The sequence below is a fragment of the Phyllostomus hastatus genome, unplaced genomic scaffold (genome assembly GCF_019186645.2).
Source record: "Phyllostomus hastatus isolate PE091 unplaced genomic scaffold, TTU_PhHast_1.1 phas_contig_198, whole genome shotgun sequence".
Lineage (NCBI taxonomy): Eukaryota > Metazoa > Chordata > Mammalia > Chiroptera > Phyllostomidae > Phyllostomus > Phyllostomus hastatus.
In genome coordinates, this window is record NW_025333715.1 from 7,552,131 (window position 1) to 7,578,082 (window position 25,952).

The following is a 25,952-nucleotide window of genomic DNA, read 5'->3' on the forward strand; positions in this document are numbered from 1 at the left end:
TGGGCCCGGCATCTGGGGGAACATTCTTGGGGGAATGCGGGATTCTCGGTCCGTGTGAGGTTTTGTGTAGGTGGGGAGCTAGCAGCGTTCTGAGAGTTCAGACTCCCCTTCCCCGAGAAGGTGGCGGTGACCTCTGTCCCGGGCTGGCCACCCCAAGGTGGGAAGGTGCCGGAGCCGGTGGTCCGTCTGGGGACACTGAGGCCAGCCCGGGGGAGGGGTGGGTCGGAGGGCCAGCCAGGGTCAGGATGCCATGCTCCCAGGCGGTGTCCCCACAGGCAGGGCCTCCGTGGCCCACAGCTGCGCGGGCCGCGGGAGAGCTTTGGCTGCGGGTGCGGTGGGGCGGGAGTTCTCCGAAGCCTGGGGGCCCTGGCCCCACTCTTCAGGGTCATTTCCTGGGAAATGGAGAAGTAGGTAGGAGTGTCACCGTGTGTGGCATATGTACAGGGTGGGTGCGGCGTGTGGGTCGGGTAGGACCACTGTGCTGTAGGAGCTCTGGGCGTGAGGCGGTGCGCCGGAGTGTCGCCGTGTCCTGGTCGGACACTGTCCTGGAGTGACCTTCCCGTGCGCGGTCCGGTCGCGTCCTTGCTGCGTCCCTGCCAGGTGCCAGCCTGAGCCTCCCGGGGGTGGAGAGTGGCAGAGGGGACCCTACGGGGCCCGCGGAGTGGCGCCTGCTGACCGGGAAGGTGTGTCGTGGCGTGCGGGAGGGTGTGAACGAGCGTGTCCCGCTCCGCCCCACGCTGAGGCCGGGCAGGTGTGGGCGGGCCGCCGACCCCGCGGAGCCTGGCCCGGAGAGCCGGCGGGAAACAGGAAGCTGGGGGAGGCGCGGCCGGACGGCGGGGAGGCCGGGCGTGCGGGCGGGCGGGCGGGCGGGCGGGCCGGCGGACGCGCGGGGGGCCCAGCCGGCCGGACTCTCGGCCCGGGCTCGGGCGGCGATGTGGGGAGGCCCGGGCAGTCCCGGCGGCGGCGGCGGCGGCGGGGACTGGGGCGGAGCCGGGGGAGCGGGGGACACCGCTCCCCTGCGCCGGCGGAGCCGCCGCCCGAGCGCAGAGCCGGGAGCCCGAGCCGGCTGCGGCGCGCGCGGTGAGTCGGGGCCGCTGGGGGCGCTGGGGCCGCGGACCGCCCGGCCGAGCGGGCGCGGGAGAGGGGCGCCGGCGACACCGGGCGGTCGGGCGGACAGGCGGGCGACGCCCCGGGCACCCTGCTGACCCTCGGCGCCTCTGACCGGCAGACCCCGAGGACGCGGCCATGCCTGCAGGGGCCGAGGTGAGGGAGGCCGAGGAGGAGGCAGGGGCCGGCTCCGGGTCCGAGGCGGAGGAGGACGCGCTGTGGGAACGGATCGAGGGCGTCCGGCACCGGCTGACTCGCACCCTCAACCCCGCCAAACTGACGCCGTATCTGCGCCAGTGCCGGGTCATCGACGAGCAGGACGAGGAGGAGGTGCTGAGCACCTACCGCTTCCCGTGCCGCATCAACCGCACCGGTGAGCCGTGGGGGTCGGGGTCGGGGTCGGGGTCGGCCGGGGCCCAAGAGGGCGGCGCCCCAGACCGCCGCGCACCCAGCCCTGGGCCCCAGGCCAACAGCCCTGGTCTCTCCAGGCGTCGAGGGGGGCGGTTGGCGTGCCCACCCTCCTGCCACCTCCCGAACCACCTTTACGACCCAGCAGGCCCGGGGCGCTCCAACCGGCGCCTGGGTTTTGTCTGCCTTGGGGCTTCCTCCCACTTCCTGGGCCCACGTGAAAGCCGGGGTTGGATGTGGTCCGCAGGGCACGGGAAGCCGGGGACCTCAGGCTCACAGCTGGTGGGCTTGGCATCTTCCCTGCCCTTTGATCTCAGTTCCCTCTTCTCCTCCCTCCGTGAGCCACACACTCCTTGGAGAGTCATTTCCCCCCCAAGTGCTCAGGACCCATCTCCGCTCAATGAGGGTGTCCTGGGCCGCAGGATGTGACTTTGAACCAGGGCAGGCGAAGGGAACGAGAGTCTCATGGACTTGCAGGAATTGGACAATGGGAGAGATATTTTACGTTGCTTTTGGGGACAGAGGGGGCTTCTGAGTGTCACTGGGAAGACAGGCAGCCTTTGCTGGCCCTGCGTCTGTGGGTTGCAGGCTGGGGGCAGGCTGGGTGCGGGGTGTGGAGGCGCAGGTGCTGTGGTGGGTGGTGGTGGAGGGGTCCTGTCTCTGCCGGCCGTGGCAGACGGACTCTCCTCACGATGTGCTGAGACAGGCCCCTGCATGTGTCAACGGCTTAAACATTTGGGGAACGTGGGCCCAGGGACACCGTGGGGGAGCTGGCCGGTGGGCCCCGCGGGAAGCTCTCCCCCTTGACCCCTGGGCACCCTTCTGCCTGGCCGCAGGGCGCCTGATGGACATCTTGCGCTGCCGAGGCAAGCGGGGCTACGAGGCCTTCCTGGAAGCGCTGGAGTTCTACTACCCCGAGCACTTCACGCTGCTCACCGGCCAGGAGCCCGCCCAGCGCTGTTCCATGATCCTCGGTGAGTGGGTCCGCGGCGGGTGCCGCGCCTCGGGTGGCCATGGGGGGGCCCCTTCCCCGCCCCATCCCTGTCGGGGCGGCACTCCCGCTGTCCCCGTCGCACAGATACGGAGACCGAGGCCCGGCAGAGGTCTGCCCGAGGCCCCTGGCAGGCTGCGTGCGGGGCTGAGACTCTCGTCCCGTCAGTGCGGGTTCAGAGCCCACGCGCTAACAGGGCCCCTAATATTGTTTGTGGACACGCGTGTGTGTCAGGCAGACACGGGTGTGCCGTTTCTCACGTTAAAAAGTGGAAGTGCTCCGGTTGACTTGAATAGAAAGGAAAGTTCTTCACTCTTTCCTTCAGCCCCGCTCTGCTGGCCACACGTTGACGAGTCTCCCGAGCCTTTGTGTTTACACACGCATGCACATGCATGCACACACATGCACACACACAGGATTATCCTACCTGTGTTGCATTCTGACAAAATCTATTTTCTCAGGACAACTTTTGTGATTTCCCCACGTCTGTTACCTTGTCCTAGGTGACTGCACAGCGTTTATTGGTGACGTGGGGCCGTAAGTCATTTACCCAGTTACCTGCTGAGGGACATCGAGGTTGTTTCCAGTCCCGCGACATTACAAATAGCTGTGGGAGCACCCTTCTGCCTGCGTCTTTGTGCACGTGTGTGTGTGTGTGTGTGTGTGTGTCTCAGGAGGAGAGGCTCTGAGAAGTGCTTTTTCTCAAAGACTGTGTGTATTTTGAGGGTTAAGTCAACATACATCCCATCCGCAGTGTGTGTCAATTTTGCTGCACCCTCATGCATCTTGGGATATAAAACATTTTTACTAGTTTGATATGTCAAAGGTAATGGCACTATTTTAAGTTTGAACTTCACAGAAGGATGTAGTTCATAGTTTACTAATTAGGGATCCTTGGGCAAACAACTTGACCTTCCTGTGCCTCAGTTTTTCTGTCTTTAGGGTAGGTCCAGTAACAGTAGCTGTCTTAAGTGTTGTCTTGAAGGTTGAATAAATTAATATAGGTCTCTAGCCCACAGTATACAGTGAAATGTTAGTGGTTGTTATTATTATTATTATTATTGCTGGTGAGGTAGAACATTTTTGTTTTGGGATGCATCTACTGAGTTTTTACCCATGGTCTTATTTGGTTGTTTGCTTTTTCTTATTGGTTGACATGAGCTATTTATATATTGTGGCTCTGAGTCCTTTGTTATATTTTTCTCCTGCTCTGTTGCTTGTCTTTTGACTCCATTTGTTGTATCTTTCATTATTCAGAAATTTTAACGTTGTTATAATGATCTGTCTGCCTTTTCTTTGATAGCCTCTGGTCTTGTGCCTTATTTAGGAAGGCCTTCCTTACCGCCAAATTATAAAAATGTATTCCAGAATGCTCCCTTCGTGTTTTTACGGTTTGGGTCTTTCAGTGCAGTTGGCTGTCGCCCATGGGTTTTATTTGCCTGACTCGACTTTTCTCCCTGGCAGATGAGGAGGGGCCGGAGGGCCTGACCCAGTTCCTGATGACCGAGGTGCGGCGGCTGCGGGAGGCGCGCAAGAGCCAGCTGCAGCGGGAGCAGCAGCTGCAGGCCCGGGGCCGGCTCCTGGAGGAGGAGCGGGCGCGGCTGGAGCAGCGGCTGCGGGAGCAGCAGCAGGCGCAGGAGCGCTGCCAGCGGCTGCGGGAGGACTGGGAGGTGGGCAGCCTGGAGCTGCTGCGGCTCAAGGACGAGAACTACATGATCGCCATGCGTCTGGCGCAGCTCAGCGAGGAGAAGAACTCTGCCATCCTGCGCAGCCGCGACCTGCAGCTGGCGGTAGGCCCTGGGAGTGGGGAAGGGGCGGACTTCTCAAAAAACGACAGTGATAGAGTAGCCTGCTCCCATCCATGGGCGAGTCCTTTCACCACCCCGTGCCTCGGTTTTCTCATCTGTGATGTGGGGGCGTTGGTGGCGCTTATTTCACTGGGTTGTGACGGTGGTCCTCAGCTGGGGGAGGTTTTGCCCCCGGAGACAGTGGCCGTGTCTGCAAACACTTGGTTGTTACAGCTGCGAGTGGGCCGTTGGGTAGAGGCCAGGGATGGTGCTGGACCCCCTACAGTGGACAGGACAGCCCCCCACAAGCGAGAACTGCTTAACCTGGAATGTTAGTGAATGCCGAGGCGGAGAGGCCTTGGGTTACGAGTTGCCGTCAGTTGAAGGCGTGTACAGGGCGTGGCGTGGAGTTGTGCTCACGCCTGGGTCGCCGTCAGCCACTGTTGTCGCTGTTGCCGTTACCGCGCCTGCGGTGTCCACGCGTCCCGGCACACGGTCCCACGGAGCCAGCGCGCACTAGGTTCTCGTGTCCAAACCCAGACGCGGGGGCTTAGATCGGAAAGGGACTTGCCCATCACGAAGCTGGGAAACGGAACCGGGTCTGCCGGGCACCAGGTGGAGACACCGAGCTTCACTTCTCGGTGGCGCTTAGCGTGAGGATGGAGCTGGTGTTTTCCTGCCCCGGGGAGCTGTTCCAAGGGTGTAAGTAACCGTGCCAGCAGCACCCGGGAGGCTCTGACCGTGGGACCTGGAGCCCTGGTCCCGCGAGCCTGGGCGGGGACCGCAGCTGTGCAGGCCGGGACGGGTGCCTGGGGGAGGCTGTCGGCGTGGGCGCACAGGTGAGCGGGAAGGAGCCTGCCGCTGTGCGTGCCAGCGTGCCGAGGTTTGGGGAAGTGAGTCCTGCTGAGGCCGGCGGTTGGAGGGCCCGGGCTGCCGGGCCTGCTTGAGGGTGTGGGAGGCAGACTCATGGGTGTGAGGGGTCCAGGAGGCTGTTTTTTTTGAGGGGCTGCTTGGAGTTTGGCGTGAGGCGGGGCTGTCTGAGGCCCAAGACTGGCTGCAGATTGAGCGCAGGGTGGCCAGGGCCAGGCCTCCCTCTCTGCCCCGGTCTCCCCATCATGCTGGAGGTGCGAGGTCGTGGGTAAGGATGGTGTAATGCAATGGCACCTCCTGTGCGCCGGGCGCGGCCCTCACTGCTTGCCCTGTACCTGCTCCTTGAGTTTTCAACAACTCTGTTGAGACGTGGGTGGGGGACCCATTGAGATGGGGACTGTTATTGTCCCCATTTATGGATGAGGAAACTGAGGCACAGAAAGGTCAGTTAGAGCACTTTCCCAGGGTCCCAAGACTGAGAATTTCTGACTTTGCTCTTGGCACTGCTGGGGTAGGGCGGGGTGGGGGGCAAGCAGGGAGAGCTGGGGTACCCTGTCTTCGTCCACGTCCTCTTTGTCTGAGATAGACCCGTGAGACTGGCTGTGCGGCTTTTCCTGGGAGAAGGGCTCTGCTGCTGGGAGGGGACAGCGTGGTGGCTGCCGTCCAGGGTGTTGGGGGTGCTGGGCCAGAATGGCTTTCGTCACCTTTGGGTTGGGTGTAATTATGAATTGGGTCCCCTGAAGTGGTAGGTGTGGGTGGGTGACGGGGGAGTGTTCTGTGCGTGTGTCAGCCAACTGGGGTCTCCTGGGGTGGGGTAGGGGGTGAAGAAGAAGCATTGGAGGTGTCTCCAGATTAGCCAGAGGTGCACATAGTATGACCACGTAGGCGTAAGGTGATCTGCCACTAGGCAGGGAGTGGTTGCTTTTTCTCAGTTTAGGGGGTAGAGAGTAAGGAGTGAAATTCAACTAACAGATACATTTTTCTTTAAATGTAGCTACTGTAAAGTTGCCTACATTTTTGGAGCTTTTTTTGTGTGTGTGTGTGTGTACTACAAAAAGTAACAAAGGCAGGGCAGATGGAAATGAACAGAACAGCTGAGGGTGTCTGTCTTGGCAGCTTGGGTCCCCCTTCCCCATGGACAGGTGTGTGGTGGCTGTGATTTAATACTGTGTTTTATAAGGTGCAAATTTAATGAGCTGTTATTTCTAGGCAACATAAACTTGAGGAACCAACGCTATAATTTTGTGCTCAGTGAATTTGTACACCAGGATTAAATGCATCCGTGTTTCCTGGCACTCAGCGGAGATTCCCAGGTGCCCTGTCCCCTGAGCTCATCGGGGGAGCTCGCCGGCCAAGGGTCAGGTGGGAGGCCGTGGTGTGTGGCTGCGGTTTGCTGACGAGGGTGTGGCCACGCTTGCCCTCATAACTGGCTGTCTTTGTCCGGCGGCTCACAGAGCATGTTTTGTGAGGCGAAAGGAATGTGAGAATCATGAATTTCTTTCCGAGTCCCTTGTGGAGGAGGAACTGATCCCGCCTCCAGGCCCGTGTGTGTGTGTGTGTGTGTGTGTGTGTGCGTGCGCGGGCGTGTTGCGATGCTGGGCTCTGAGCGGTGCGGGGCTGCCCACCCATCTCCAAGGGAGGCCGGGGCGCTCCCGGGGCACCGGACGTTGGCACGCCGGAGGGTAGCGCCAGAGGTCACTGTGCCTTTTCCCAACACTGACTTCATTCTGTGGCTGCCACCTGCAGTTCCTCTTGTCACCGTCCAGCCAACTGGGACCCCACATGCATTTGGAAAAGAGCTCAGGCCGAGTGCGCTCGTCGTCCGGCAGACTGATCACGCCTGTCTGTGCTCAGCCAGGCGGCGCCGCTCAGCCGCCCCCCACCCCCACCCCGGCCAGCCTCTGGCTGCATCACTGAACAGGTGGCAGGTCGGGATTTTGTGCGAAGCTGTGAAGACAGCCGCTGTCACACGCCGGCAGCTCTGTAGCCAGCCTCTGCCGGTGTAAAGGTCTCTGCCCGCCTTCTGTCCCATTTCTTTAACACTGTTTTTTCCTTCTTTTTTTAAATTTAAAAAAATATTTTATTTATTTCTAGAGATGGAAGGGAGGGAGAGAGAGAGAGAGAGAGAGACATCAATGTGCGGTTGCTGGGGGCCGTGGCCTGCAACTCAGTCATGTGCCCTGACTGGGAATCGAACCTGCGACGCTTTGGTTTGCAGCCTTTGCTCAATCCACTGAGCTATGCCAGCCAGGGCTCTGTTTGGTTTTTGCAATGACTTTGGGAGGCTGGGGGTGGGACGGGGGTTGAACGGGCCTGTTTTCCCTACACGGAAGCTGAGACCCTGAGGAGGCGAGTGCCTTGCTCAGGATGACGGGGGTCAAATGGGACAACTGAGACCTGCACCCTGGGCTTGGAGTGCTCGTTGGGGCTGAACTAACAGCACGACCTTCTGGGGGAGGGGGGTGGCTGGGAACCCCCTGACTCTCGGCCTGGGTGAGACCCTCAAAACCATCCTCTTCCTCTTCTTCCCTGGGAGGCGAGGAGACCGAGGAGGCACAGAGAGGGGCCGTGGCTCGCCCAAGGCCGTGCTGAGTGAGAGGCAGAGCTGGGCCCGGACTCTGGCTCCCCGTTCCTCCTTCTCCTCCCTTACGCTGGTGCTGGGCTCCACAGCCTGTGCCCTGTGTCAGACCTGCGGGACGGATGGACGGACAGACGGACGAGGGCATTATGGTGCAGAGTCCCCTGGGGGGCGGCTTGGCCCTGCTGCCCCGCTCCTTCCTCGTCGCATCTGCCCAGCCTGCGCCTCCTTCATGGAGCAGTTCAGGAGCACTCCCAGCCTGGCGCCTGGGGGTCTGGGGGGCACCCAGGAGTGAAGAGCCGGGCGTCTGTCCACTGGCCTCGCATGGGTCCCGCCCTGGGCTGAGCCGTGTGTCTGCCCCCAGGTGGACCAGCTGAAGCTCAAGGTCAGCCAGCTGGAGGAGGAGTGTGCGCTGCTGCGCAGGGCCCGGGGGCCGCTGCCCGGGGCCGGGGCCGAGGAGAAGGAGAGAGAGCCAGACAGCGCGGACCTGGTCTCCGAGCTGCGGGCTGAGAACCAGCGGTTGACGGCATCCCTGCAGGAGCTGCAGGAGGGCCGGCAGCAGGTAAGGGGGGTGGCCCCGGGTGGGGGTGCGGCGGTCAGAGGGTGGAGAGTCCACACGGGGCGGGGGGTGGGGGCTGAGGTCTGGGCGGAGCCTGGCTGGCCTGCTGTGTGTGGTGAGCCCCCAGCGCTCTGCCCTCTCCGGCCTTCAGCCTGAGGTCCCCAGGCGGCCCCGGGAGGTCTCTGAACACCTCGAAACTGTGCGCCTGATTCTGTGTGTGAGCTTTCTCCTGGGGCAGGGCCCCCAGCTCCTCTCGGATTTGTAGAAGAGTCTGTGGCCCCATAAGGGTTGAGACCCCTGAGGTCTGGGTGGCATCGGGCTCGCTGGGTGTCCTATGGCAGGTCAGTGGCAGTGCAGGCTGGTCGCCTGGCCGTTGCCCCTCGCAGGAGGTGGGGGGTGGGCGCCAGGGTTCTGGTGTATTTCATAGGGTCGGGTGGGTGCTGGGCTGGGATGTGGGTTTGGGGGGCCGGATCCTGGGCCCATGGTCTACCCGCCTGAGCCAGGCTCAGCCGCCATCGGAGGAGCAGAATAGGCTTGGGACTCGCCTCCCATCTGCCGCCCTGGGCGGCGGGTGGGGACCAGAGCGAGAGAAAGCGCGCCGAGTTCCTGTTCAGGAACGAGGCCCTGGCTGAACCTGTCCACGCAAGCCCGCATCCGCTTACCTCATGCACGCCCAGGCACTCGCCGGAGGGTGGGCAGAGCCGGCGGAGCCCTGCTCACTCTGCACACGGGAAACCGCAGTCCCCAGAGGGCCAGGCTCTTGGCCAAGGTGGCAGAGCTAGTGGGGCGGGGGGCCGAGGGCTGAGGGCCGTGTGTCCCCTCCCCTGACACCTGAGGTGGGCCTTGGGCCAGACACTGAGGCAGCCCTGACCTCTGACCCTCAGGAGGCGAGCCAGCCGGGGGCCCCAGGCTCGGAGCGCATCCTCTTGGACATCCTGGAGCATGACTGGCAGGAGGCGCAGGACAGCAGGCAGGAGCTGTGCCAGAAGCTGCACGCCGTGCAGGGGGAGCTGCAGTGGGCCGAGGAGCTTCGGGACAAGGTAACGCCACAGTGCACCCCCCTGCCCCCACCTTCCTTCCGAAAGCAGCCTGCGGAGGCTCCTGGAGGGGAAATGGTGGCCCGTGTCACCCGTTCCCTGGAGCCGACCTTTCCTGCAGGGGTGCCCGGCACTGTGCCGGGAGCTGGGCCTTCATTCGGTCTCGAGCATTTATGGGGACACGTGGTGAACAAAGCCACGTGTCTGTCCCTGGGGAGTTCCGTTCTAGCAGGGGAGACGGACCGTAGGCCATGCACGCAGCCCAAGTCAACCGCTTCCTACGGGAAGGAGCGGAGGCTGCTGAGGGCTGAGGAAGGGGCAGAGCAGGGCGAGAGGGCAGACTGCAGTGAAAATGGGGAGGCCCTGATGGGCTGAAAGGGGGGGGTCGTTATTATTGTTAGTCCCATTTTACAGATGAGGCCGCTGAGGCCCAGTGAGGTGCGGTGAGGTCAGGCCCATCTGGGGAGATGGGATGGGCGCTTGTTTGGGGGGCTCAGGCCTTTCTCCCTGGACCTGCCGGGTGCCTGCTGGTTAGCGTCCCCTGGTTGCCGACCCGGGGGGTCTCACCTGGGCGTGATGCACCCTTGCTGCCCGGCTGGCCCGCCTGCAGTACCTGCAGGAGGTGGAGGACCTGCGGCTGAAGCACCGCACGCTGCAGAAGGACTGCGACCTGTACAAGCACCGCATGGCCACCGTGCTGGCCCAGCTGGAGGAGATCGAGAAGGAACGGGACCAGGTGAGCCCAGCCTGCTGTGCTGTGCTGAGAAGCTCTGGTCCGGTGGGCAGTGGGTGGGGGTGGGGTGGGCGGGGGAAGCGAATGGAAATAGAAGTGCAGAAAGTGACTTTCTGGGGGCACGGATGGTTAAGGAGGGAGCAGGGAGGCCGGGGAAACACAGATGTGGGGCCTTGAGCCCTCGAGATACGCCGGCCTCACCCCTGAACACACCTGCCTCACCTGAGCCCCGGGGACAGGCGGGGAAGTTGGTCCCGGCGCTGTCGACTCTGAGTCCCTATTCTCTCCACGTCAGAAAGAAGGCCTTCCCAGCGGAAATATTTGCTTGCAGATATTTGCTGATGAAGGAATTCTCCAAAGTCCTGGCTCCCAGGCTCTGGGAGATGCCCCTGTCACTGTCAGAGGCCACCTCCCCTAGGCCCCCAGGCCTCCTGCGCGAGGCTGCCGTGCAGCGGGGAGGGCGGGAGGCTCGGTCCTCGGACCGAGCGTGAGTCCCGCTGGAGCCGCTGAAGCCTGCACACTGGAGTGGGCCTCGGAACCCCCTGGCCGGCTTGGCGACCAGGCCGATTCGAGGCCTCATCCCGGACATTCCGATGTTGTGGTCTCGGTGGGCTCAGGGCTCTGCAGGTCCGCCCCGTTGCTCCTGGCTGCCGGGCCTCTGGCCCCAGCTCTCCTGGAGGCAGTGGGCGGTGGGCCCGGTGCTCGGAGACCCTGGTCTTCACGGGGCAGCGGGGGGAAAAGTGCTGGGACGCAGTGGCTGGCTGGGTTGGAATCCGGCCTCCTGCACTAGGCCGGGCTGCAGGAAGTGAAGACGGCCCCACACAGCAGGCCTCGAGGTTTTAGGTTGTTCTTGGGAAGGGGCAAGAGCCTGGACACTGCAGCCAGACCGCCCCCGGGGGGTTTGAATCCCAGCCCCGTGCTCGCTGCCTCAGCGCCTCCTCTGTAGGGTGAGAGTGACGAGACTGTCTCAATCAGGGAGCGAGGGCGCTGACCGAGTGAGCCCAGGGCCGGGCACGCAGGAAGCGCTGTTCCTGCCGGCACCTGTGTGTGTGTGTGTGTGTGTGTGTGTGTGTGTGTGTGTGTGTGTGTATGTGTGCGCGAGCGCGGTCGGGGGGCCGGGACGGCCCAGTCAGCGTGCTGCCCGCTCCCCGCAGGCCATCCAGAGCCGGGACCGCATCCAGCTGCAGTACTCGCAGAGCCTCATCGAGAAGGACCAGTACCGCAAGCAGGTGCGGGGCCTGGAGGCCGAGCGGGACGAGCTGGTGACCACGCTCACCAGCCTGCAGGGCACCAAGACCCTGCTGGAGGCGCAGCTGCAGCGGGCTCAGGGCGGCCCCTGCCTCAAGGTGACAGGGGCTGGAGTGGAGGGTCCTGGTGGGCACGCCGGGGTCCCGCGGGAGCTCTTGGCCAGGGCGGGGAACACGTGGGACCTGGTGGGAGGTCGCAGCTGAGGGTGGGAAGAACTGGGGGAAATATGGGGGAACCGGCAGGAGCCCTCAGCCGGCTGTGGGACTCGCAGGGCTGGGTGGGGGGCTTTGGCAGGAGTGGGATCACGTGGGAACCCTCACCTGGGCTTGAGAAGCCACAGGTTTGGGGAGGGAAATGTGTGGGTCTTGGCTGGAACCTCACCCTGGCTTTGGGGGCAGCTCTTGGCCGGGGTGGAGAATGTCCCCAGCTAGGGGGGGTGGCGTGTATCAGGGACCAAGACAACGGGGCTTGCTCCTGGGGCACTAGTTTGCAGGCTGTCTTTGCGTACCCTTGGAGAAGCCAGCTGCCCCCGGGCCTGGGAGCGTCTTGGGATGCAAACCACGGGCTCTAAGAGCTGTTCAGAGACCAGCCAGTCCAATCCCCTCATTGCCCAGGACCCAGAGAGGGTCAGGGGCTTGCTCAAGGTCACATGGCCAGCAGACACTGGAGCTGTGCCCCTGAGGCCCCTTGTACACTATACCCTAGTCCTTGGACTTTTGCCAGGAACTCTGCCTCTTCCTATCTTGATTTTGCTTGGAGATAATCACCTGGCCGTGTGTTTAACACCTAGGGGAACAGGACAAGGACAGCGTGAGTCATGACTTCGCAGTTTTTAAACCCTCAGTGGGTTGTTGTTTTTTTTTTAAATTGAGCTCTTAGGTGAAGACAAAGCCCTTACTATCCTCCCCGGGCCTGGTTCTCTGGGCCTCAGCCTTCGAATCCTGGAACGTGTCCTAGTCCTGCCCCAGGGCCTTTGCACACACCGTTCCATCTGCCTAGACCCCCCTGCCCCCCAATTTCATCTGCACAGCACCCGCTCACCCTTGCGTGGCCAGGTCAGAGCACGCTGCCTCCAGAAAGCCCTCTGATGCCCCAGGCGGGTGGCCCTTCGAGTGCCTTCCCGACTCCTGGGCAGTGTGGGGCCACGTCCTTTACACCTGCCCGCTTGTAGTCTGTGTCCTCCGGGCTGAGCGCTCCGACAGGGAGCCTCTTCTCCGGAGGTGCATGCGGCAGGCGTTCGGCAGGTGACTGTGGCCAGCCTGGCCCCGGTCCCCGGCCCGGTGCTGCTGACCTCGCCCCTCCCCCCGCCCCTCCCAGGCCTGCCCCTCCTCCCATTCCCTGTGCTCCAACCTCAGCAGCACCTGGAGCCTGAGCGAGTTTCCTTCCCTGCTGGGAGGCCCAGAAGCAGCCGGGGAGGCCGCCGTCACGGGGGCACCTGAGCCCCACACCTTGGTAAGACACCCACCCACCGGAGTGTGAAGGTTCTGTAGCGTTCACACAATGACTAGCATGTCGACTGCTCTCCAGTGTGCCAATGGGCCCGTGTCCCAGGGGAGGAAACGGAGGCCCAGCGCCTTGTTTAAGCTCGTCCAGAGCCACCTCTGTGCTGGGAGTGGGCACCAGGAGACCCAGGGGGCCGTCACAGTGCGACCTCAGAGAGCCCACTCCTCTGCTCTGGGCCCCAGTTCGCGTCTGTGGGGTTGTGGGAAGGTGCTGAGGGGGTGACCGGGCCCTGTTGTGACGTTGCAGGAGGAGGCCACAGACAGCGAGAAGGAGATCAACCGCCTGTCCATCCTGCCCTTCCCACCCAGTGCTGGCTCCATCCTCCGCCGGCAGCGGGAGGAGGACCCTGCCCTGGCTAAGAGGTAAGCGGGCCCCTCCCAGAATCCCGAAAGCCGGAGCCAATGCCAGACAGTCCCCTGCCTTTACTGCCTTTAAATGGCTAGAGCGCTGCACACCCGGGCCCTGAGAGTCAGGCGGGACTGAGGTCAGGGGTTAAGACAAGGCCAAAGGGCAGAACCAGCGTGTCCCCAGCCCAGCAGGCTGGCAGGAGAGCCACTAGGAGCTGAGCCTCAGAGTTCGTGGACCCAGGAAAGCTGGATGGTTTGGGCTGTGGTGTACAGAGGGGTCAGGGCCCCCGGCCACAAGGCTGGCCCTGGGTTTGGGCATCCGCAGCCAGCGGGCCCAGGAGAACCGAGCCCCCTCTACTGGCGGCGGGGCCAGGGCTGGGGGTGACCTGCCTCCCTCCTGGCGTGCGTCCCAGGCGCAGGCTTGGTTGCGTGAGTCAATCTGCTGTGAACGGAGCGTGTGATGGGGGGTCGTAGTCTAGATTGGCAGGCCGGCCTAGGAGCCCCGAATGACAACGTAGACGTGAGGGTGAGAGGTCAGGGCAGGGTTCCTAGAGGCCGCGGCATTAGAGGAGGGGCCAGGGCACTCCAGGCGGAGGCCCCGGGGCTGAGGTCAGGAGGTTCACTTCTTGCCCCATGGGTTTGGGGGAGCCATGTGGCCTGAGTGCCCGGTGCCTGGGCCCCCACCTTGGGTCGAGCCTGCATTTGCTCGGGGGCTGCGGGAGCTTTTGGTGGCATGGGGGCAGGAGGAGGGAGTGGGGCAGATGCCCGCTGAGCCTCAGCTCCTGCTCCTCCCCGCCCTCTCTCCTCCCAGGTCCTTCAGCAGCATGTCAGACATCACAGGTGAGGCCCCCGGGGCCCCATGGGAAGGGCCCACCCGGGCGTAGCTGTTCAGCTCCCCTGAGCCCTCTGCTGCCCGTTCTGCTCTTGGCCCGTGTCCCCCTCCCCGAGGCGCTGCCATGCCCTGGCCAGGCAGAAGGCTCTGCTCAGGGGACCTTGGGGGTGGGGGCTGCGGTACCCTGAGCTCAGAGCTCAGCCCTGGTCCTGGCCAGGCTGTGCGGGGCTCCTCCTCATTTCTGGCCCACCCTTCCCCCTCTTCGAGGGAACTGAACCGTCACCCTGGCAGGCCCAGGCCGGCCCTTAGCTCGGGGGTTCCAGAGTGTTCTTGGGGTCTCAGGCCTGCCAAGGCCACCGCCGGCCTCTGGGCCCCGAGTTGTCCTTGGTCCTCCCCCGTTTCTCAGTCCAGCACCCCTGACCTGCACCCCTTCCCCTCAGACAGCGTAACGCTGAAGCCCTGGTCCCCCGGCCTGTCCTCGTCCTCGTCCTCCGACAGCGTGTGGCCTTTGGGCAAGCCGGACGGTCTCCAGTCCAGACCGGGCGGCGGCCTGGACTTTTTCAGCAGGTACCGAGGCTGCGTGGAGGGCGCTGCGGGGGACCATGGGGGAAAGGAGGGAGGGAGCAGCAAGCCGGGCCATCGCTTTCTGTGCTGCCAGAACGGCCAGGTTTTCAGACACAGGCCGACGTTGGGTCCAACCCTGTCACCACCGTTTAGTGTCCGTGTGACCGGCCACTTCACCTCTCTGCGCCTCAGTCCCCTCATCGGCTGGAGGGGACAGCGGTCCGTCGCTTCTGCACGTGGATGTTTGGGGCCTAGGACTCATGTCAGTAAAGCACCTAGCTTTGCCGGGCACATAGTAGGTGCTTAGGAAATGGTAGTTGTTACACCGACACTCTGCCTGTCCTCCCGGCTCTGAGCCCCCGAGAGACTGCCCCGCCCAGCGGAGCTTCATGCTGCGCTGAGCGGGGTGGGGCCCCCTCGGCCAGGGCTGGACACAGCCCCGCGATGGCAGTCACGGAACACGCTGGCTCAGGCTGCGCTGCAGGCGGGGAGCTCTGCGTGTTGGTCCATGGGCGGCCTCCTCTCCCGCCAGGCTCCCAGCGGACCTCAGACCTCCGCGGGGGAGAGGGAGAAGGCAGGGCCGAGCACGTGACCTTTGAACTCAGCCCCGGTGAGAGAGCTGGTGGGGAGGGAGGGCAGCTGGAGGACTGGAAGAGAGCGCAGAGGCTGTCCGGCCGTGGGCTTGGAGTGTGGCCTTGACTGGAGCACGCGGGGGAAGGCTGGGGGGCCGAGCGCAGCAGGCTGTGTGAGTCAGGCAGGCAGAGCGTGGACTTGGGCTGGTGCCCTCTGGGAAGCCCGCGAGGGCTGAGCCGTCCCTGACTGCAGGCCCGCTGCTGCCGGCTGCCGTGGGGCCCTCTCTCCGTCCTGGGAGGCAGGCAGCGGGATGACCATCCCTGTTCCACGGAGGAAGAGTCCGGGGCTCAGAGAGGCGAAGGGGCTTGCCCGAGGTTACACAGCTGGAGAGTGCCCTGGCCTAAGTCCACGCTGACCTGACTGGACTTGGGCTTTGGAAAGGGCGTAGGAAGCGCTGATGTCAGAGCTGGAGAGTGGGGGTGCCAGAGATAGGGAGCAGGTCATCAGGAAATCGGGGCAGCGCAGCACCAGGGGCCTCCCACCTCCTGGAAGCAGCTTGGCCAGGCCTGCGGCCAGGGCCCTGCCCCCACCCGCACCCCCGGCGGCGGCATCGGCATCGGGCCCAGTGTGACATTGTTTCTCCCTGTGCAGGACGTGCTTCGGGGGGAAGGGGCGGAGACTCCTCCCTTCCTGCCTGACTGGGCCCTTCCTCCTTCCAGCTCAGGCCTGCGAACGGGGTCTTGGCTGTTGTCCAGGGGGCTCCGGGATGTGGCGGAGGGGCAGAAGCCGCGTGATCCCGGGGCCAGCTCTGCAGCCCATGCTGCACCTGAGGAGGGGGGAGATGGGGAGAACGCAGATGTGGGGGGACGCAGGGCTGGTGGACGGGGAGAGAAAGAGGCCGAGGGGCCGGCAGGGAGGGAGGCGAGGAGCCGGAGCCTGTGTCCTGGGGCCGCGGGACAGCACAGTGGGGAAGACGGACCGTGGGAGTCAGCTGCAGTCCCGGCTCTGTCACCTGCTACTCTGGAATCGTGGGCACGTCACTCAGTTTCCTGGTGCCTCAGTTTCCTGCTCTGTGCAATGGGGCCACAGTGGTGCCTGGCCCCTTGGTCATTGCGGGGGCATCCCGTGGAGTGCTTGGAGCTGCGCCCGGCTCAGCACGAGTGGGAAAGTGAGCGCATAGCGAATATTGTCGCTCAGCCCCGAGTAGCCTGCAAGGCTGGCATTTTCAGCCGTGTCACTCAGATAAGGGGAATGCGGCTCGGAGTGTCAGGGATCTGTCCCAAGGCCAGTTCAGGGTGCGGTTGGGGACTTCATGGTGCCTTCCTCCCATCTAAGTCACTTTAAAAAAGAATTTATTATAGAAAGAGGAAGGGAGAGAGAAACATCGATCGGTTGCCTCCTGTATGCGCCCTGCCTGTGGGTCAAACCCACAGCCTAGGTATGGGCCCCGACCAGGATGGAACCTGCAACCTCTTGGTGTTCAGGACGATGCTCCAACCAATAGGCCACCCGGCCAGGGCCCAGCTGAGTCACTTTGACCCTCACACTCATGTTCAGTACTCGCGATATACTGGGTATTGTCAGCCCCTGTCTCCCCTGCTGGGTTCACAGGTCTTTGGGGCGGGGCAGGGGAGATGGTTGGTGGGGGTACTGGAGTAGGCTGAAGGACAGACGGACAGGTGGACGGGCTGGGCGACAGTGAGCACTGAGTGGGGTGGGGACAGCATCAGGTGCTGTGGCCCTGGCAGGACCCGCCCCCGCCTGCCCCTGTTCACACAGACTCAGGACCTCTGGCGGCGGGCCTCGTCCTTCCCCAGGGGTTTGAATAGCCCGTTGCCTGACTCCACCCCTAGCTGCGGTGCAGCCCTTGTTACATTGTAACTTCCCTGGGTCGCAGTTTCCCTGTTCTCTAACATGAAGGAATAACAGATGTCTCCTCTGTAGGGTTGCTGGGAGGATTAAAGGAGGTAATATGTGTGACTTGCTCCAGTCTCTGCTGCAGAGGTCTCTGACCTGGGACACAGCAGTCTACACTGCCTAGCGGTCTCCCTCAGCGCCCTGGGGTGGGGTTGGAGCCCTCACCCAGGTCCCTCGGGCTGTCCCTGCTCTGAGCTGGCAGAGTGAAGGACCACCCCGCCCCCCCCCCGTTTCCCTGTGGCCTGATCTCCTGGCCCCATACTGGGGAGGGGAGCTGGGAGCCCTCACCTGCTGGGCAGGTTACCTCATCCTTCACGCCGCCTGCAGGCAGGGTCGGGGGTCCATAGAATTGTGTTGCTGGAGACCCAGGAGTCCCAGGAGGTCTCTGTCCCCTGCTTCCTGTTTGTCCACGGAGGCCTGGGGCGGAGAGGGACTTGATGGGGACCCTGCCCTCGGCCAGCCTCCAGGTGCTGGGAGTTGGAAGCGGGGGCGGGCTGGGAGCCTCAGGGAAGTTGCTGGGTCCCTCGGGGGGAGGTGGGAAAGGGGGACCCTGGAGGGGGCCTCCTGAGCCATGTCTTCAGGAAGCGGCGGGAGTTGGCAATAAGCTGGAAAACTTTGGGTTTGGAGGGTCCTGTTGCCCTGACGTTGGGATGGCAGGGAGGGGAGGGCTGTGCCGGGGTGGGGGCAGGGGTGTGGAGCCCTGGTGAGGGGAAGCTGCGATGGGTTCGAAACAGGTGGGGAAGCGGTGCCCTCGGCCCCGGGGTGATGTGCCCTGAATGACACCGAGAACAGTGGCTGTCTAATTTCCACCAGGCACTCGGCCCTTACCGGGCGCTGCTCTGGGAGCACCCCCTGTCTCGTCTCCCTGCATCGTGCGGTGGGATAGGTTGAGGCAGAGGGGCCGCTGAGGACTGGAGGGTCAGTTGCCAGGCCGTCTGGCCCCGGGGTTCCTGCTGGCACCCTCCAGGACACATTCCCGAAACTCTTTCATCCGCAGCCCGCGGTGAGGGAGACCCCATCATACACACGTCGGAGACACACGGGGCGTGAGACAGGGGTTGGGTTTACTTGAAGGGAGACAGGCTTACATTTTCTGTTCCATGGCGTTAAAAACCAGAATTTCACTTCCCACTTAGGAACAGGCCTGCAGTGTAGGCCCCCCCCCACCACCCGCACCCTCTTTCCATTCATCTGCCAGTGTAGCCAGGCCCAGCCTCAGCCTCCCGGGTCTGCACAGGCCCTTCCATGCCACCTCGATGCTGAGGGACAGCCCCGGGGCCGAAGGAACCTGTGATGGCAGCTCTGATGTCTCCAGCACCCATGTCCAGCCCCCAGTCCCCCCTGGCTTGGCTCTTGGTTTTGACAGAGGGGGCAGGAGCCAAGATGGGCTCCCCAGGGCCAAAGTTTCCCCCCCATCTGCTTGGGTGCTGATTGGGTTAAGGTCCTTGTAGTGTTGCTGACCCCCAGGCTGGCAGCAGGGGGCAGTATGGCTGTGTGCTGCAGCTGGAGGGTGGGTGGGGAGGTGGGTGCATGCCTGGGCTCTGCCCTGGGCCACTTCTTCAGCTGGGGCCCACCCACTGACCCTGGCCTCTCCCTTTCCCAGTCCTGGGGCCAGGGGGTCTGTGAGCCTGGCCATCAGGCCTCACCCGTTCTCACCCAGGGACAGGCAGAGAGCCCTGCCACGCTGGGTACCTTGCTGACTCTTTGTCTCAACCGTCAGTATCTCCCGCTGTCCACGAGAGGAAGACCAGCCGCTGTGCTCTGTGTAGGCTGGCTGCCGCTCGCCTTTCCTGGGCGCTGTTTCCCGGGAGGCATGAGTGGTTAAGGAGGGCTTGGAGCTTCGCGTGGTGTCTGCCACGTGGGAAGCCCCCGGGAAGAGTCAGCTGCTATTGTTATCATTGTGGTCATGAAATTCTGCCACCGCCCGCTGTTCTGTCCCTACACCTTTGCTCATCGCGCCCGCCCCCCCGCCCCCAGCCTGGAACACCGTCTCCTCTGTTACTGAAGTGCTTCTATTCTTGACCGTGGGGCAGCCCAGCTGCCGCTTCCTCTGGGAAGCCACACCCTGTGTGCCCCGGCTGCTGGCTGCAGCCATCTCTGATCTGCGCTGTGTTCTGATGGCGACCTTCCTTCCTAGTCTGTGAGCGCAGCAAGGTTTGATTCATCACCTACTATGTGCCAGGTGCTGGGTTTGGTGCTAGGGATCCGGAGTGGAATGTGGGAGCCGCCTGGTTCCGAGGGCGTCCTTCCTGACGGAGGCAATGAAAGGCGACCTTCGAGGTGCAGGTGGGGTGCTTCTGCAGGAAGCCCCACCTCGCCCTTTGCAGGGGTCCGGGCGGGAGAGGTTGCTTTTGGCCTGAGCCCCGGAGGATGAGCAGAGTTTGCCAGTGCGGGGGCGGGGGGAGTGCATTCCAGGCAATGGCACGGCAGGTGCCTCGGGCAGGGGGTGGGAGTCGTGGCATACTTGGGGAGTCGCTATCATTTTCCAAGAATGTGGAACTGAAGCAAAACACTGACTGAACTCTGATTGCCATCCCCCTTCTCTCTTCTCAGGTCTCTGGCTATCCATGTGTCTGGCCGGAGCCCCCCTGGGGGTCCCGAATCCCAGGACAGAGGCCCAGATGGCCTGCCGTTTCCTGGGGACAGCTTGTCTGGGGCTGTGGTGCGCAGGGTGCTCTCTGGGCCCGGGTCTGCCAGGGTGGAGCCGAGAGAGGTGAGGCAACTCTTCTACTCCAGGCTGGGGGCGGGGTTAATGCTCTAGCCAGGGCTGGATGCCTTTTGATTGGTGGATCTAGGTCACTGGGCGGAGTTACTGGGGATTGGTCAGAGAGGAGACAGGCTCACTGATTAACTGCTGGTTGCCCCGCCCCAGCCAGCATCAAATGAAATTTGATTGGGCAGGGCTTGGGAGGTGGGGCAGAATGACAGCACCTTGACAGAATCCTGCTTTTAAATATGGGAAGGACCTGGATAAACCCGCGGGGTGGAGAACCCTGTTGAAGGGGGCAGTCTGCCTGCCCGCTGAGGTGGACATCTGAATCGTGAGGCATGGTCAGCCCCACTCCGTCTTCCGCCAGAGCCAGGGCTGCCCTGCCTTGCTTGGGAAGCTGACTTTTCTCCCTTCCTGCCTGGGTTTTCTCCCAGCCAAGGGCAGAGGCTGCTGGTCTGGAGGGGGCAGGTCTGGAAGGTGAAGCCCAGCAGAGAACCTTGCTCTGGAACCCGGTGTCCACACTCCCCTTCCTGCTGGACTCGAAGGGTAAGTCTGGCCTGGGGGGAGGGACCGGGAACTCACCAGTTCTAGAGGGTCAGAGCTAAGGCTGAGGGCCCACGGGAGGGCTCATCCAGTCTGTGGAGGTGGGGCAGCCGAGGCCCGAGCGGGAGACGCTCCGTCTCCTGCCTCTCGGCCGAGCCCCTGTCCCGTGTCGCCGCCTCGTGCTGGCTGTCTGTTCCCGTGCCCTCCCTCTGTCCTCTGGAAGCAGCGAGTAGTGAAAGGCACACTGGCCAGTAGTCCAGACTCTTGGGTTCGAGTCCTACTCCTGTCCCTAGTGGGCTCGGTGGCCCGGGGCAAGTCCTGCTCTCTCTGGGTCTCGGAGTGTCCCTTTAAAGAGAGGAAGGTGGGATGCGGGCAGCCTGGGCTTTGGGAGGGCCACATCCAGTCCCTGACTTCATCCTCTTCTTGTTCTCCCTGCTGCCCCCTGCCCTGTCCACGCCCAGCTTGCCAGTCTTTCCACGAGGCCCTGGATGCTTGGGTGAAGGGGCTGGGCGCTGAGCCCTTCTACATTCGAGCCAACTTCCCCCTGCCTGAACGGGCGGACCCCCATGCCCTGTGCGTGAAGGCCCGAGAGATCCTGCGGCTGGTGGACCCCGTGTACAAGCGGCGGCAGGAGTGGTTCTGCACGCGGGTCGACCCCCTCACACTGCGGGACCTGGACCGGGGCACGGTGCCCAATTACCAGAGGTGACCCAGGGCTGGGAGCCTGGGGACGGGGTCGCACTGGGAGCCGGGACCGGGGTGGGGCCCCTTTCTCCCTCTGCCATCCTTCACCATCCTCTGGAACAGGATGCAGAGGGGCGGGGCTAGAGAAGAGGAGGTGAGGGGCTCCCTGTCTTCTACAAACATATGACGTGACGTCCCCCTGCTCCCCCAGAGCCCAGCAGCTTCTGGAAGTTCAGGAGAAGTGCTTGTCGGCCAGCCGGCACCGAGGGTCCCGCAGTAACGTAAGCAGGGCTGCACCAGCTGGGTGCGGGTCTGGGGAGAGCGGCTGCCAGGCTGGGGTCCAAGAGGGAGAGGCCAGGCTTCATTTTCTGGGGGCCCTGGGGGAGGGGAGGGAGGACACCCCCACCTTGTCCCCCTCACCTGGACTCGGTCGATCATCTGTGCGCCAGCAAATAGAACTAGTAGGGTGTAGGACCAGGGTAGTTGAGCGGTTAAGTGAGACCCAGTGCCTGGCGCTCAGGGCCATGCCTGGCTCATGGTAAGCCCTTGACAGAACAACAGTCATGCCCCCTTTTCCGGTCTCTGGGCGAGGACTGGGCCGGGCCGTCCTCCTGGGCAGAGTGAGGCTGCGGCTCTGGGGAGGGGCTGGGACCAGCCTGGGGCTGCGTCCCAGCTCTGCCATGGACTCAGCCGTGTGTCCTCGGTCAACCTCCTGACACTCCCTGGAGGCTCTGTGTCCTCATCTGTGCGACAGGGAGTGACACTGTCTGCCTGGCCCCTTGGCGTAGGAGGCCGCAGTGGTTCGTGCATGTCCGGGGCCTCCTTAGTGTCCGTCACGTTGCAGGCACCCAGCACCTGCCAGCTATTGGTATAATGAACGCTGCCGTTACTGGTTCCGTTACTCTTCCTCCCCCAGGCCACGCGGCGAAGTCATTGGAAGAGACCCCAACGTGTATCTCTTCTGTGACCTTAGGTTCCTCTGGTCTCTGGGCCTTAGTTCGCCCATCTGTAAAGTGGGGGAGGGCAGAGCTAAGGCTCCCCCAACTTTAGCTGGTTGACAGGTTTGCTTCCCTGGGCCCTTAGGGATAGTTGTCCTCGCCTGTCTGGGGAGCTGCATTGGCCTGGGGGTGGGGGGACAGGAGAAGGCCCAATATGAAGGGGCTTTTCCACGGTGCCTGAGCAGTGGTGGCACGGGGGCCCCCTGTGCCTGGGGTCCCATTCACTCTGCCCCCACCCCGAGGGTGGGGTGGAGCGGAGCTCACAGGCGCCCCTCTTTCCCTCTGCCCTCCCCAGCTGAAGAAGCGAGCCCTGGATCAGCTGCGGCTGGTGAAGCCCAAGCATGCTGGGCCCGCCGCAGGGGACCCCCCAGAGCAGCTGCTGCTGGAGCCCTGCTCAGGTGAGTGTGCAGGTGTGAAGGTGCGGCCAGCACTGCCGTGGAGCTCAGGAATGCACCTCTGGGTGCACCTTTGGCCTGGAAGGGTCTGTTTTGGGAGTTCCGGTGGGGCGGGGCCCATGCCAGGGGCCTGGGAAACACGGCTCCCCAGGGTGGGGACAGGCCTCCGGGGTTGAGGAAGCCACTCAGCGGGGCGGGCGCACGTGTCCAGGTGTGTTCAGGAGTCTTTGTGAGCGTGGGGTGCGTGTGGGCTCCGGCCTATCTTGTCTGGCAGAGTGTGTACAGCTGTGCAGCGATCCCAGAGTGGGCTCCTGGGGGCAGTAGGGTGAGGCTTTGGGCCGGATCAGGGTGAGGGGGCTGGGGGAGCCCAGATGGGGGAGGGGTAATTCCGAGGGGCGGGGAGGAGGGGGCGGTGAGGGAAGCCGTGTAGGAAGGGAGACTGACTGAACTAGGGCTGTGGAGGATGAAGAGCAGCTTGCTGCAGGCAGGAGGCAGCCCAGTGCAAAGGCCCTCGAGCGCAGCAAGTGGGTATCGAGCGCCAGCTCCATGTCGTGCCTTGTTCCCGGTCCAGAGGGCACAGTGGTCCCCCCACCCCCAGCTTGTGGTGGAGGCACTTGTAATGGAGACCTGGGTGCCAAGCTGGGGCCCAGCAGGCCCTGTGGCTGGAGGCAGCAGTAGAGCCTGTGATGGGGCCTGAGGCTGGCTGCTCCCCAGGCTCCGGCAGGGCTGGGGCACCCACGTGGAAGATGTGGCCTTCTCCCTGAGAGTCGTGGGAAGTCACTGGTGCATTGAAAGCAGGGGAGTTACAAGATGGGACCTTAGTGTGAAAACTTCTCTCTGGCTGCAGAGTGGAGAATGGCCTGTAGGGGGCAAGAGAGAGGCAGAGGTCAGGGAGGAACCTCCTGGATCAGCCTCACTCAGGGTGGGCAGTTCTGCTGTGTGTGTGTGTGTGTGTGTGTGTGTGTGTGTGTGTAGGGAGAGCAGCAGCAGGACTTCAGGAATTAATGGGAAAGAAGGTGGAGGGACTTGAGAGGAGAGGGTGGGGTTTCAAGTATTGAGGGGGCTGGCTGCCCCAGGGAAGAGGAGCTGGGGCCCTGCCCACACCCTCATGTCCTCGGCACCCCTCCCCTGCCACAGAGCCCGAGTGGAGCCCCAGGCCCTACAGCCTGGTGCGGCCGCTGCTGGTGCCCTCCCTGCGGCCCGTGGTGCTCTTGCCCGAGTGCCTGGCGCCCCGGCTCATCCGGAACCTGCTGGACCTGCCCAACTCCCGGCTGGACTTCCAGGTGTGCCCGGCAGGTGAGCCTTTGTGCCCGGAGAGGGGGAGGCAAGGTGGCAGATCTGGGACGGCCAGGACCACTGGTCCTCTGATCTGGCTTCTCTCGGCTCTGCAGAAAGTCTGTCCGGGGAGGAACAGGGCGCACCCTCAGCGCCCGGAGCCCCCAAGGCCCGGCCTGCCACCCCCGGGCTGGGCAGCAGGATCCGTGCCATCCAGGAGTCTGTCGGGAAGGTAGGGGCTGGGGTGGGGCTGCTCTTCCGGGCCCGAGCACCAGTCTGAGTGCCGGCGTGTGCTGCTCTGGGCCAGTCCCTTTCCTTCTGGGGCTTCCCTTCCCTGAAACGGGTGGGCTGGGGCAGCTGGCTTCGTGTGGCTCTCACCCTTGAGGTGTTTGACTGATACCTTTCGCCTTTTTGCCTCCTTGGCCTCAAACTCTCCGCTTTCTTGGGAGCTGGCAGGGACTGTGGGGGGTGAGGGCAGGGGGTGGGGCTAATTCCTTCCTACAGATGGGGAGGCTGAGGTCCGGAGGGGAAGAGTGACTGATTTCCCCAGGTCTCCTGCCTTCCCTTTGGGCTCTTCCCTCGCTCCCAAGGTCTCCCCGGATGGGGAAGAGGGACCCTGGAGGGGGCTGTGCTTGCTATGGGGCCCCAGGGTCAGGGTTGGGGTGTGGCATAGGGATGGGAGGTGCAGTGCGGGTGGAGGGGCAGGGAGGTTAGTGTCTCTGGGCCGCAAGTAAAATGCAGCCTTGCCCCCCGAGAAGAAGCACTGCCTGTTGGAGCTGGGCACTCGGGGCGTGCGGGAGCTGGCCCAGAACGAGATCTACCCCATTGTCATCCACGTGGAGGTGACCGAGAAGAACGTTCGGGAAGTCAGGTGAGGTGGGACCCCAGGGCCCCCTCCTTTCTGTGGACGCCTGCCTCTGTTTCTCTGTCTCTTCCCCATCTCTCTTTGCCATCTGTCTCTTTCTGCCTTCCTCCACGTTCGTCCTTTCTCTCTGACTCTCCATCTTTGTCTGTCTGTCTGTCTGTCCGTCCCCCACTCTGCTCACTGCCCACTCTCTTCTCTTGGCAGGAGCCTGCTGGGCCGGCCGGGCTGGCGGGACTCGGAGCTGCTCCGGCAGTGCCGCAGCTCCGAGCAGGCGCTCTGGGGGCTGCCCTGCTCCTGGGTGCAGGTGCCCGCCCACGAGTGGGGCCACTCGGAGGAGCTGGCCAAGGTCGTGCGCGGCCGGATCCTGCAGGAGCAGGCCCGCCTCGTGTGGGCAGAGTGCGGCAGCGGCCGAGGCTGCGGCAGCAGTGAGGCCTGAGGGGCCCTTTCAGATGCCTGTGGCTTCCTCGAGCACCTTGGAAGCCACCAGCGGGGACCCTGGTGTCTCTGGGGTGGAGCTGGGTCCTCCCTGTCCTGAGCCTCCTCCCGCCCTTGGCCTTGGCCCTGGGCTCTCTCCGAGTGATCCTGCTGGAGCCCTCAGGTGGACCTTCCACCTGCCTGCCCCAAACTTGCTGCTCTGGGCCTTCCTGTGTGTTCCCGTGTCTCTGCATCCCCACTCGTGGGTCCGTGTCCCCCCGTCATTGCTCACCCTGGAGCGTCTGAGTTCTCACTCCTGTGTACAGTTTTACATGCCCACGTTCTCAAGGGGCAGGCTCCTGTCGGCCCCCACCCCGGGCGCAGCAGGGCGCCTGGCTCTCAGCCTGTTCTGCTCGCGGGAGTCCGGGCCTGCCCTTCGTGACTCCCGCCCGTCCGGCTCACGTTTCTTGTATGTATGTCCACACGTGGGCGTCGTAGCCGCCCTTGTCCACTGTCACCCGTGCCCCCGTGTCTCGTCGTCACACACACGTCCGTGGTTCTCTCTCCTGTGTAAATGTCCTGTCCCCCACCCCCATGATACTCGGGCACTAACACGCGTGTGTTCCAGTGAGCACACCAGGACCATGTTCTCACGGCGCCCACCCCCCACCCTCCCCCCGTTCGGAGGGACAGGCGGGGAGGGGCCTGGCTGCTCCGTCACCAGAATGTACGGCTCGTGGGTGTTGCACGGGCCCTTCTCACTCAGAAGCTGCACATTATGGAACATTAAACAGTTTGTCATAAAAGTTGCTGGCCTTTTGCTCGCTTGCGTCCCTGGTCTGTGGTCCCTCTTCCCTCCCCTCACTTGTCCCCCCGCCCCCAGCTCAGGCTGATACCACCTTTCAGGTCCCTGCTCACCCTTGGGGAGGGTCAGATTTCACTCCTGCTCATCCCAGAGCCGCCCGCCATCTGGGCCGGCATCACCTTACCTGCCCCTGAATGACCAGAGGAGGC

General features: G+C 63.6%; 1 protein-coding gene across 2 annotated transcripts; it reads left to right on the forward strand.

Moving 5' to 3' along the window:
- The first annotated feature begins 882 nt into the window (after window positions 1–882).
- Window positions 883–25,744, forward strand: CARD10 (caspase recruitment domain family member 10). 2 transcript variants are annotated; one of them, XM_045835051.1, is made up of 21 exons: window positions 883–1,080; window positions 1,229–1,480; window positions 2,352–2,489; window positions 3,971–4,296; window positions 8,106–8,303; window positions 9,185–9,340; window positions 9,948–10,073; window positions 11,225–11,416; window positions 12,636–12,770; window positions 13,068–13,183; window positions 13,980–14,008; window positions 14,441–14,567; window positions 19,608–19,767; window positions 20,199–20,310; window positions 20,769–21,012; window positions 21,203–21,272; window positions 22,285–22,387; window positions 23,522–23,680; window positions 23,776–23,891; window positions 24,415–24,530; window positions 24,729–25,744. In XM_045835051.1, the coding sequence occupies exons 1-21, from the start codon at window positions 933–935 to the stop codon at window positions 24,958–24,960; spliced, it is 3,255 nt and encodes a 1,084-aa protein (XP_045691007.1). In that variant the 5' UTR covers window positions 883–932; the 3' UTR covers window positions 24,961–25,744. The 2 variants fall into 2 exon arrangements, with proteins under 2 accessions (XP_045691007.1, XP_045691008.1); XM_045835052.1 differs by having other exon boundaries at window positions 24,418–24,530.
- Window positions 25,745–25,952: the final 208 nt, after the last annotated feature.